General features: G+C 43.7%; 1 protein-coding gene across 24 annotated transcripts in view; it reads left to right on the top strand.

The window, feature by feature from the left end:
• The window catches only part of LOC129030871 (DNA-binding protein RFX8-like), a 103,048-nt gene that overhangs the window by 48,961 nt on the left and 41,135 nt on the right, over nt 1-12,952 (top strand). For 21 of the 24 annotated variants that reach the window (XM_054476690.2, XM_063649150.1, XM_063649154.1 and 18 more), the window contains one exon: nt 1,099-1,185. The exons of the other annotated variants lie outside the window; for them this stretch is intronic. In XM_054476690.2, the coding sequence (XP_054332665.1) occupies nt 1,099-1,185 (87 nt within the window). The remainder of the gene's footprint in view (nt 1-1,098; nt 1,186-12,952) is intronic. 24 annotated transcript variants of the gene reach the window in all.

The following is a 12,952-nucleotide window of genomic DNA, read 5'->3' as shown; positions in this document are numbered from 1 at the left end:
ACTAAAGTCTCTATGTTCACCAAATTAGCATATTTGAATTATATTCCAGAGGTGTGGTCCCGAGGCTATATTAATTTTCTTTTTTTTTGAGACGGAGTTTCACCCTTGTTGCCCAGGCTGGAGTGCAATGGCATGATCATGGCTCACTGCAACCTCTGCCTCCCAGGTTCAAGCGATTCTCCTGCCTCAGCCTCCCGAGTAGCTGGGATTACAGGTGCCTGCCACCACACCCGGCTAATTTTTTGTATTTTTAGTAGAGACGGGGTTTTACCATGTTGGCCAGGCTGGTCTCAAACTCCTGACCTCAGGTGATCCACCCACCTCAGCCTCCCAAAGAGCTGAGGTTACAGGTGTGAGCCACCGCGCCCGGCCCCAAGGTTGTATTTCTAATGTGAAAATAAATTCCAGCATTATTGGGTGCCTTGTGTCATAATTGTCACTCAATTATTATTGCTATTTGTTGCTTGTTTTAAATTGCGAGGGAAAATCAGTGAGAAGACATTGAAGCCAAATTAGGAAAGGGGGCTGCCACTCACCAAGGAATTGAAGACAGTGGAAGTGTTTGCCAAACCTAATACTGGGCAATAATTAACTTGAAAAAATTTTGTCTTAAGGCAGGACAAGCTGCTATAGCCCCCTGGGCTTAGCGGAGGAAGGTCTGGGCTACTGAGAAGGCTCTTGACTTCCCTACTGGGTTTCTGACAACTTCAGTGGAGGGAACCTTGGTGTCATTTTCCCTTCACCTGAAAAAGGTTAATGGGTGCTGGGGGTTGGGGAGGCAGTGGTTGAGGAGGCGGGGCAGGGCACAAGGAGGCTTTCCCTATCACATCTCTCTAAGATTAGCATGTCCTGCATCAGGCAAGCAGAGGAGAGCCTCCACAAACCTATTTCAAGGCTGATATGTGTGAAAGTGTATGAAGTTGCTTGTCTACATAACAGAGCTTGGTCAGACTGAAGGATTAGCTTTTCCAGAGAAATGCAGCCAATGATAAAACCTGGAGAAGAACTCCAAGTCTTCATTAGCTCACCTATTCTCTGCCTTCCATAAAGCATGTCAGTAGTTAGACAAAAATTTAAAGACAGCCTTTATTTTTCCAGGTATCATTATGATGGAATCTGTATCAAGAAAAGCTCTTTCTTCTATGCCCAGTATTGCTACCTGATAGGTGAAAAAAGGTATCACAGGTTAGTAACTATCATTTTGGTACTTTGGTCTTGGGTCACAAGCCTGGTGAATGTTAGAACCACTCAGGCCAAGTGTGGTGGCTCACGCCTGTAATCCCAGCACTTTGGGAGGCTGGGGTGGAAGAATCGCTTGAGTTGAGTTCAGTAGTTCAAGACTAGCCTGGGCAACATGGCAAAACTCCATCTCTACTAAAAAATACAAAAGTTAGCCAGGGATGGTGTTGTGCACCGGTAGTCTCAGCTACTCGAGAGGCTGAGGTGGGAGGATCACCTGAGCCTGACAAGGTCCAGGCTGCAGTGAGCCGTGATTGCGTCCCTGCATTCCAGCCTGGGTGACAGAGTGAGACCCTGTCTCAAAATAGTAATAATAATAATAAATTAATAAATAAAAGAACCATTCATATTTTAGTTGTATCTAACTGAATTTTTGGTTGTTCTGTCTTTAAGTCCTCCTTAAGGAAACACACATATCACATCAACATTTAACCAATGCCCCTTTGTCAGCCTCTGGCAATGTCATTGGCCAGAGAAGTGCATTTCTGCTTCATTTCCTTAAGACATTTCTCATTTTGACTGTCATCCAGTTGCCAAAGCCATTTTTCACCGAGTCTATCCTTCTCAACCTTTCTGCAAAAGTGGACACAATTGGGCACCTCTCTCAAAGCTTCCTTTAGCCCTCAGGACTGTGTCATCCAACACCCCCCACCCCAGCCCTGAATCCTCAGTCTCCTGCTCTTTCCATTCTCCAGTAAGCTTGGGCTTTCCCCGAGATCTCATCTTGATAATCGCCATTACTCTTCCTACCGTTTGGCCCCAGACATCTCATTCTTTTTTATCTTTCACCTGTGGCCTCCTGCAGGTGGATGACTCCTGAATCCTCACTGGTCCTGACCTTGCCCACATCCTAGGCATTCCTCCCTGGCTCTCTACTGGACATTTCCATTTAGATGACCCACTGGTACCTCACACTCAACATATGGAAATCTAAATTTAGCCTCTTCCTCCAAATTGTCTCTGCCCCTTGATTTTCTTAGTTCAATCTTGATACCAAGAGATAGAACCTATACAAAGTGTCACTCCAAAGCCACCCCTGACCCCCGTGGGTCACAAAGCCTTGTTAACCTTTCTCTTTAAGTTCTCCTGAACTCACTCTTTTTGGTAACCAATATCTCCTTTAATCCTTTGTCATCTTACACTGAAATTATTTTCAGTGATCCCATATGGCCTCCCCCTCCTCAGCCTCTCCCTGCTCTAAACACAGCTACCAGATGAATCCTCCTAAAATTCTACATTTGCTTTGTCTCTTTCCTGCTCAGAAACACGTAAGTGCTTGTTCTTACCTGCTGGATAAAGACCAACCCTAGGCTGGTGTTAGCCAAGTTCCTTCTGACTCCACTTTCCAACCATGTTACTTATTTCTCCCCAATACCAACCATAATTTAAGCCACACTCACGTTTCCCTGAACCTATCAAATGCAGTCCACCTTTGCTCCCACCATCCAACCTTCTATAGTGCCATTTCTTCTTGTCTCTGTCTAATGGGACCTTCCTGAATCCCGTCCGTACCTTCTGGACATACCTCAGAGATCACCTGCCCCATGGGACCATCCCCAACAATGCCAGGTACAGGAAAGCTCTTTCTTCCACTTCTTCATGCTGATCACTGTCCATCCATACAACCAGCATTCCTGCTATTTGAGCCTTCTTTGGCATAAAAAGATGATCATATATCCAAGTAGCCAAGGACAATATCAATTTCACTTGGAGCCCTGCATAATTATTAATTGTGCTCCTTTCACTCTCAAAGGTGTTCTAGTTTGAACAATAAATTAAAATGAATTATATGGTTACCTTTGGTATAAAGCATCCTGTGTATGAGGCAGCTGCTGTGGTAGAGAGATGAGGAGCCTCCAGTATAGGTAAGACAAGGACCCTTTTCTCTGATAGCTGAAGAGGGAGGCTAAGATGTCCATTTACTTTGATCCTCATATATAACATGACGAGTGTCAGAAAGGTAAAAAAGGTACCATAAGAACTCAAAGATGTGGAACACACATTTTAGATAGGTGACCATGAAGGGCCTACAAGGGCGTTGGGCTTTGAGTGAAGCAATGAAGAACAGATTAGAATTTTGACAGGTGGTGTCGGAGAAGGGGGCAGGAGTGCAGAGGACATCCAGGCTTAGGGGAGCAAAGATAAAGGTACATGAAGGCATGGGCTTCGTCCTGTACAGGCATGCATGGAGCTCTAGTAGAAGAAGATGAATCTGGAGGGAAAGTTCAGGGGGCCTAGATTACCAGGCTGGGCGGTGGGGGGTGTCCACAAGTCCTTTGGAGGCTTCCTTTGAGAAATAGGGTGGAATATCCACAAGGGCAGAAACCATGGAGCTTTGTTTGTTTCTGTTGTGCCGTGGTTTGAATGTTTGTGTCCTTCCAAAATTCACATTGAACCTGATCCCCGATGCAACAATATTAAGAGGTGGGGCCTTTCCAAGATGATTAGGCCATGAAGGCTCCACCCTCATGAATGGGATTAATAACCTTGTAAAAGAGGCTTCAGAGAGCTAGCTGGCCCTTTCGTCTCTTCTGCCATGTGAGGACACAGTGTTCATCTCTGTCATCCTTCTGCCTTCTGCCACATGAGGATGTAGCAACAAGGTACTATCTTAGAAGCAGAGAGCAAGAACTGGAGTTTGTTATGTTAAGTTAAATAAGCCAGACACAGAAAGACAAATATTGCATGTTCTCACTCATAGGAGAGAGCTAAAAGAAGTTTATCTTGTGGAGGCAAGGAGTAGAATAGTGGTTACCAGAGGCTGGAGACAATAGGGAGGAATGAAAGGTGGGTTAATGATTAATGGATATCAACATACAGTTAGATAGAAGGAATAAGTTCTAGTATTTGATAGCCTAGCAGGGTGACTATATATTGTGTATTTCAAAATATCTAGAAGATTTGAAATGTCCCAACACAAAGAAATAATAAGTGTTTAAGGTAATGGATATGCTAAACACCCTGATGCATGTATCACAATATCACATGTACCCCATAAATGTATACAATTAGTATGTTAAAAAAGAAGAAGAAGCAAAGAGCAAGCTTTTACCAGACACCAAATCTGCCTGCACCGTGATCTTGGACTTCCCAGCCTCCAGAACTGTGAGAGATAAATTTCTTTTGTTTATAAAGTACCCAGTCTAAGGTATTTTGTTACAGCTGCGGGAACAAGGACATATTCCCAGAGTGGGCACTGAAATAGCTATTGGAGAACTGAAAATTCAGCATTGGGGTTTAAGAAGAAGAGTTGGGAAAGGAGAGGGTGACGAGCCTGGAGATGGCCCCAGGGCTGCTGCCGTTGTTCAGATTTACGCTGGAATCAGACAGGAGGCAGGTCTGAGAGACCTCTTAGAGGCAGGGTCTTCAGGATCTGGCAGTTGGTCGAGTCAGTGTAGTAGAGGGGAGCAGAGAAGATTCAGTCAAGCCTGTCCCACCTAAACCTCAAACTCAACCTCAAATAAAGTCACTGTGTTCTGTGCCAAACCAGCTCTTCCTCTTACATCTCTTATTCATCTCTTAGTCACAGGGATGGGAAAGTGACATTGGCAAAAATAGAGAAGCTAGGAAAAGGAATAGCTATAATGAGAGATTTATTTTAGTGACTGTTAGAACATCCCTAGTGCAAAAGTGTCCTCTCACTTCCTGATCTGTAGGCTCCTGAAAGGCTGGGTGTAGATCCTGCATTCCATTTTGTGCCCCCCCCACCCCCACCCCCTGGCACCTAGCAGTCAGTTAACTAACAGACAATTTGGAGAGCCCTGCATGCTCCAGGAAAACAAGTAACTAGGCAGGCACTCGGCACTCAGAGGGGAGAGACCATTAGTGTCCCGGGGACTCTGTTTGTTTCCGATGTCACAGAGAGAGGGGCTAGGAGTGGCCTTTGTGGGGGAATCAAAATAGGCTTTATCATCGGTGAGGAAGAGGAGGACTGCTAGAGGACAAAGATAAAGGCAAGAGTGACATCGGCTGGTCATGAGATAAGCCCAGCAACAGGTGTTTTTCATGTACTCTATGCTCAGCATATACTTAATAATTGATCAACTTGGCAGGGAGCAGTGGCCCACACCTGTAATCCCAGCATTTTCGGAGGACAAGGTGAGTGGATCACGAGGTTAGGAGATTGAGACCAGCCTGGCCAACATACTGAAGCCCCATCTCTACCACAAATATAAAAATTAGCCAGGTGTGGTGGCGCGTGCCTGTAGTCCCAGCTACTTGGGAGACTGAGACAGGAGAATTGCTTGAACCCAGGAGGTGGAGGCTGCAATGAGCCGAGATCATGCCACTGCACTCCAGCCTGGGCGACAGAGTGAGACACCATCTCAAAAAGAATAACAAAAAACAAAAACAAACAAAAATAATAGATCAACTTTAAAGTCTTGGCCAACTAAGAGATTTTTTTTTTAAAGCGTTAAGATTTAAGGATAACTTCACTACCAATGCCACATTCAGGACACACTAAAAGTGTATTTTAGAAAGCAGAAGTATAAGAAATCGTACACTGTTGTTAATCAGCTGTACTGATGAAAAGTGTCTATTTTATTATATAAGGACCTGTGTGACAAATTCCTCATAAAAATTAGGTCTCAAAATAAATAAGTTTATCTCTCTGGTTTTCAGGTAATGAAAACTCTATAACTCATCTGCCATTTACTTATTTGTTCATTCATTTGAGTTCCTACAATAAGTCAGGCCTGTTCTAGCTACCAGTGATATAGCAGTGAACAAGATAAACAAGGTCTCTCCTTTTGTTAGCTTAGTTAGGAAAAAAGAATAAAAAAGGACAATAGACCAGGCATAGTGGCTCCTGCCTGTAATCCCAGTGCTTTGGGAGGCCAACATGGACAGATTGTTTGAGTTCAGGAGTTTGAGACCAGCCTGGGCAATAAAGCAAACCCCCATCTCTTCAAAAAATACAAAATTAAATATTTTGTATTTAATGTATATTTATACATAAATATTAGCTGGGCATGGTGGTGCACTTGTGGTCCCAGCTATTCAGGAAGCTGAGGTGGGAGAGTAACCTGAGCCCAGGAGGTCAAGGCTGCAGTGAGCTATGATAACGCCACTGAACTCCAGCCTGGGCTACAGAGCAAGACGCTGTCTCAGAAAAAAAAGGAATAATCTCGAGATGTGACCTGAAGACAATACAATGGAGTCATGGAGAGGCCTCCCTGAGACAACAGCATTTGAACAGAGTGCCAGTCAAGAAGCTAAGTGAAGATCTGGAACAAGCGTTCCAGGCAGAGGAAAGGGCTGTGCAAAAAAAGGCCTGAGGCAGAGATTAGTTCAAGGAGCAAGAAAGTCTGAGCGTGGACTTCAGTGGGTGAGCAGGAGGGTGGGAGGAGAGGAACCTGACCACAGAGGTGAGGTAGAGGTTAGAGAGACTAGGGAGAGGCTTTTGTGGCAGCCCTGGAAGAAACAGCCCATTGAGATGAATGACTTAAATAATTTTAATTCTCCCAAGAGGCAGCAGCACACTATGCAATACTACATGTGGATAAGAGCAGAGACTGGAGCAGACTGTCTGGCTCTACCGCTAGTAAGCTGTGTGATCTTAGGCAGGTCACTCAGTCTCTCTGGGTCTCAGTTTCCTCATCCATTAATTAAGGATAACAGTATCTATTTCATGGGACGGTTGTGAGATTACATTAATTAATACAGGGAAAATGCTTAGTGCAGCATCTGGCACACAGTAAACATTCAGTAGGGCTCCTAAGCATATTGATCTGTACTTTGATGTATTTATTTTATCATGTCTGCATGATTTTTTCATGGTATTCATGTATTATTTTTACTCTAGTTATTGTATTTTTCAGTTGCATAATTTCCACTTGATTCTTTTGTATGACTTATATGACTTTGCTGAGGTTTTCAATTTTTTCATTTGTTTCAAAAGAATTGACAATTATTTATTGGAGCATTTTTATAATGACTGCTTGAAAATCCTTGTCAGATAATTCAACATCTGATTCACCTCAGTCTTGGTATCAGTTGATTGTCTTCTCTCATTCAAATGGTGACTTACCTGGTCTTTGGGATTATGGGTGAGTTTCCATTGCATCCTGGGAATTTTGGTTATGTTAGGAGACTCTTGATCCTATGTAAATCTTCTGTTTTAGACAGAAGGCAGTCGCCCTGTTTAGGTTTAGTGTGTAGGTTCTGGCCTACTTTTATGGGCTGTGGGTCCAATGCCAGCTCAGTTTCCTGAGCCTGTGCATGATATTCTTGTCTGCTTCATTCTTCTGGCACTGCTGAGACTTCTGATTAATCCCTACTGGTGCCACCTGCAGGGGCTCAACCCACTTCCATGGACCACTTTCTGTGGAGAGTGGGGAGAGCCAGAGTGGCTGGGCCTGGGTCTCCTTATGCCCTTTGGTGTAAGGAGGGAGGCATCAGGCTCTGCCAATGTTGTCATGTGGGGAGCATGACCTGCCATTTCAGTGCTGCACATGTGGAATGGGCATTGAATTGACCCATGGCTTCACTACTATGCATGCAGGTGGACAGTAGTGACCCTATATACACATACCCAGAGCACTGGCAGGCAGGCTGATCCTGATCCTGCCTGCCTGCCAGTGCTCTGGGTGTGGGTGTATGGAGCATGCAGGTCAGTCTACCAGAACTCTGAAGCTGCTGCTGTGGGCAGATGGGTCACCAGTTCATGCCCTCGTTGTGGAAAGAGGGTTGCAGCCCCCTACTAGGTCTCCACTGGACTTCCCTTCCCTTTCCTAGTCCTTTGGCCAAAGTGCAGGCTTTTCTTGGGATTTTATGCCTACGCCTATTGACATAACAGACTGTGTTGCACATTTCTCCAGTGCTCAGTCCAGGGGTGTGTGGAAGACAAAAAGAAAACCCAGGGAACCCACCACATTGTCATTTCTCTACTCCTGTCATCTCTACCCAGTCTAACTTCTTCTTTCCAGCTTTCAGAGCTCTTCTATCCTTGTTTGTAGAATAATTTCCAAATATTTAGTTGTATTAGAGGCAGGAAAGGAAGGTGAATCTACACCACCTTGTTCCCTGTACATGATTTGTAATACAAACTACCACAGATGCTTTTTGAAAACAAACCATATATACATTAGGAACCAATATTACTAGTGAGTGGAATGCTTAATTATATGATTGTGCCTAATACTTCAAAATATGATCAGTCAAAATACGATGGTGGAGACTTCTGGTTGGGACAAGATGAACATATTTCTTCATGCCCCTCCACACTAAGCACAACTGTAAACCCTGGAAATAATGCAAGAGGCAACCAAAGGAAAACTCTGAAAGGTGGTGATAAGAGAGTGAGCTGGTTTGGGACCCAGGACTGTACAATCAGCACCGCAGCAGAGCATCTTGCATCCCCCACCCTGCACCCTGAAACCCAGACTCAATGTTTTCCAAGCCTGAAGTAGGAAGAGAAGGCAACCCAGGTAGATTCATTCTTCCTTCCTTGAGTTGCTCTAATAATATCAGGCAAAATAATTTTGGGGTTGGTTAATAGAGAAAATACTCTCCTTCCTTCCTGGGTCTGAGACACTCCTTTTCTACCAAGAGATACTGAGGGTGTGAGCTGATCTGCCTAGAGAGACCCAGCTTCAACAAGCCTCTTGGTCCAGGAAGCCTCTTTGTTCTGCAGCCTGACTGACACTCTTCCGCTCCCTAGAGGCTGCCAGGAGCATCAGTAGGAGGAGTACTTCCCTCATGGAGAGAAGTCCCAAAGTCTAGCCCGGGGAAACCCTTCTCCCTCCTCAGGTAGCACCAGCAGGAACCAGTGGGAGGCCCAGAGGCACCAGATAAACCAAGCAGGCTGAAACAACACCACAAAGGCTCTGAAAATTAAGCTTTTGAAAACAAAAAACAAAGGAAAAAAAAAAAAAACCCCTGGAAGTAGGCAGAAAAATAACACATTACCTATAACAGTGATTTGAATGGCAACACATTTATCATTGAAACCACCAAGAAAGCTAGAAGGAAGTGGCACAAAAGGTTTCAAGGGCTGAGATAAGAACTGTCAACCACAATTTCTACATCCAGCAAATTTATTTTCAGGAATGAAAGGGAAATGAAAATATTCCCAGGCAAAGAAAAACCAAAAGAATTTGCCACTAGCTGACTCACCCTTAGAGATCAGCTAAAGAAAGTTTTTCAAAGAGAAGGGAAATGGTAATAGAAGGAATGTTGGAGTATCAGAAGAGAAAAAACAATGGGAAGAGCAGAAATATGGGATACATACAATACACTGTCCTTTGCTTCACAAGTTCTATGAATCATGTTTGATGAAACAAAAATCAGGCCTCCATCTGGTACTTGAGACAATGATATTTAAAAGTGGGGAAGATAAAGAGGCCTAAATGGAAAAGAGATTTCCACACCTCACTCAAAGTGGTGAAACATTGCCAACAACAGACTGTGGTAAGTCACACGTGTCTATTGTAATACTCATGTGACCACTATGAGAACTATACCAAGAGATGCACTCAAAAATACTACAATTAAATCAAGATAGAGTCCTCAATGCTGTTTAGTCCTCAGAAAGGCAAGAAAAGAGAAATAGAAGAATAAGAACCAAAGGAAACAAATAGAAAACAAGTAATAAAATGGCAGACTTAAGTGCTAACATACCAAGAATTACCTTAAATGTAAATTATCTTATATAATCAGCCAAAAGACAAGACTGGCAGAGTGAATTTAAAAAGAAAAAAATGACTCAAGTATATACTGTTGCCAAGAAACTCACTTCAAATTCAGTGACATAGGCAGGTTGAAAGTAAATGGATGGAAAAGATGTAACTTGCAAACATTAATCCACGGATAGCAGGAGTGGCTATGTTCATATCTAATAAAGCAGACTTCAGAACAAAGAAAATTACTAGGGACAAAAAGGGACTGACTTAGTCCATTTTCTGTTGCTTATAACAGGATACCTGAAACTAGGTAATTTATAAGGAAAATGAATTTATTTCTTACAGTTATGAAGGCTGAGAAGTCTAAGTTCAAGGGGCCACATCCGGTGAGGGCCTTCTTGCTGACAGGGACCCTCTGCAGAGTCCCGAGGTGGCCCAGGACATCACATGGCAAGGGGGCTGAGTGTGCTGGCTCAGGTCTCTTCCTCTTTTACAAAGCCAACAGTCTCATTCCCATGATAACCCATTAATCCATGAATCCATGAATTCTTAAGGGCAGGGCCCTCAAGATCAAATCACCTATCTCTTAAAGGCCTCACCTCTCAATACTGCCACATTGAGGATTAAATTTCAACACAAGGGCTGGGTGTGGTGGCTCATGCCTGTAATCCCAGCACTTTGGGAGGCCGAGACGGGCAGATCACGACATCAGATCGAGACCATCCTGGCTAACCCGGTGAAACCCCTTCTCTACTAAAAATACAAAAACAAAATTAGCCAGGCGTGGTGGCGGGTGCCTGTAGTCCCAGCTACTCAGAAGGCTGAGGCAGGAGAATGGCGTGAACCTGGGAGCTAGAGCTTGCAGTGAGCCAAGATCGTGCCACTGCACTCCAGCCTGGGCGACAGAGCGAGACTCTGTCTCAAAAAAAAAAAAAATTCAACATGAGTTTCAGAGGGGACAAATATTCAAACCATAACTAGGACCTTATATAATGATGAAAGGATCAATCCCCCAGGAAGACATAACCATCCTAAATGTGTGCACACTGAACAATCAAACTGCCCTTTCTTTTTCTCTGAGCCGTACTTCAGTGAATTCTGGTTATTCTAGCAAATCTCACCACTGCGCTAGGGATCTCCAAGACCACCTCCACTTGCAGAGATCCAGTAGAAGGACTCACAGGACTTAGCATATAATCGTACGCATGGCTAAGATTTATGACAGTGACCCAGTAAAGATACCCAGGATCATGATGGAAAAAGAGGCAGAGTCTGGTGGAACCCTTGTGAGGCTTCCTGTGTGCTCTCCCCTCCCCCATGAGGGATCATACAAAGTTCACTCCTCCCCCAGCAATGAAATGCAGCAACATGTGTTTGAGGTTTCTTCCCAGGGAAGCCCATTAGAGACTCGGCACCTAGAGTTTTTATTGAAAGCTGGTCACATAAGCACCCTATGTCTAGCACATGCCAACATTATAGACTCCTAAAAGGAAAGCAGGTGTTCAGCATAAACCATATTCTTTGTACAGTCTAGGCACAGGGAGCCACTCTTATCAGTTAATGGTTGACTGGGAACACTCCAAGAGCCAAGTTCCCAGACCCTAGCCAAGGGCCAAACTTGGCAGCAGAGCTTTCTACAAGAGCAGTCTCAGGCCTGCAGTGTTATCTCTTTTCTGCACAGCTGCATAACCCTGTGGATATGCTTTAAATAAACATTGACTTGGACTCTTTAAATGGGTGAATTGTATGGTATATGAATTATCTCCCAATGAGATTGTTTTTTTAAATCCCAGCAAGATTTTCTCGTAGACATAGACAAGCCTCTTCTAAAAAGTTATATGGAAAAGCAAATTGCTCAAACAAACTTGACAAAAAGGAATAAAATGGGAGGTGAACACTCTCCCTTATATTAAGGCTCACCGTATAGCCACAGCAATCAGGATGGTGTGGTATTGATGGCGGCATGGACACACAGATCACTGGAACTGAGTGAAGGATACAGAAATAGATCCGCTCGGCTGTGCATGGTGGCTCACACCTGTAATCCTAGCATTTTGGGAGGCTAACAGGAGAATCACTTGAACCTGGGAGGTGGAGGTTGCAGTAAGCCGAGATTGTGTCATTGAACTCCAGCCTGGGTGACAAAAGTGAAACCCCATCTCAAAAAAAAAAAAAAATCTACTCAAATACGTTCCACTGATTTTTGTCAAGGGTACAAAATTAATTCAATGAAAGGGGCTGCTTTCAACAAATGGTGCTGGAACAATTAGAAAACCAGAGGCAAAAAAAAAAAAAAAAATGAACCTCAGTCTAATCTTCACAATGTATATGAAAATTAACTCAAAATGGATCGTAGACTTAAAGCATAATATTAAACTTTAAAAACCTTGGACAAAATCATTGGGACTTGCACACAAAAAGTTCTCAGACCAGACACCAGAAGTATGATCCATAAAAAGAAAATGTAAAGTTGGACCACATCAAAATCAAAACTTTTGCTCTCAGAAAGCCCATGTGAAGAGGAGGGAAAGACAAGCTACAAATGGGAGGAAAACATTTGCAAACCACATAACTGACCAAGGACTAGTATCTAGAATATAGAAAGAAGGCTCAAAACTCAACAGTAAAAGAAACAAACAATCCAATTAGAAAATGGGCAAAAACATAAACATATGTTAAAGCAATTGTAAATATGCACATGAAGGGACACTCAGTCCATTAGTCACTGTGGAAATACAAATTAAAACCACAAAGAGGCGGGGCATGGTGGCTCACACCTGTAATCCCAGCGCTTTGGGAGACTGAGGCAGGTGGATCACCTGAGGTCAGGAGTTCAAGACCAGCCTGACCAACACGGTGAAACCCTGTCTCTACTAAAAATACAAAAAATTAGCCAGGCATGGTGGCGGGTGCCTGTAATCCCAGCTAGTCAGGAGGCTGAGCCAAGAGAATCGCTTGAACCTAGGAGGCGGAGGTTGCAGTGAGCCTAGATTACGCCATTGCACTCCAGCCTGGCAACAAGAGTGAAACTCCGTCTCAAAAAGAAATAAATAAATAAAACATAAAACCACAATGAGATATCACTACTC

The sequence above is a fragment of the Pongo pygmaeus genome, chromosome 12, assembly GCF_028885625.2.
Source record: "Pongo pygmaeus isolate AG05252 chromosome 12, NHGRI_mPonPyg2-v2.0_pri, whole genome shotgun sequence".
Taxonomy (NCBI): Eukaryota; Metazoa; Chordata; class Mammalia; order Primates; family Hominidae; genus Pongo; species Pongo pygmaeus.
The sequence above is the reverse complement of the archived record's forward strand: the minus strand, read 5'-3'. Positions and strand labels throughout refer to the sequence as shown.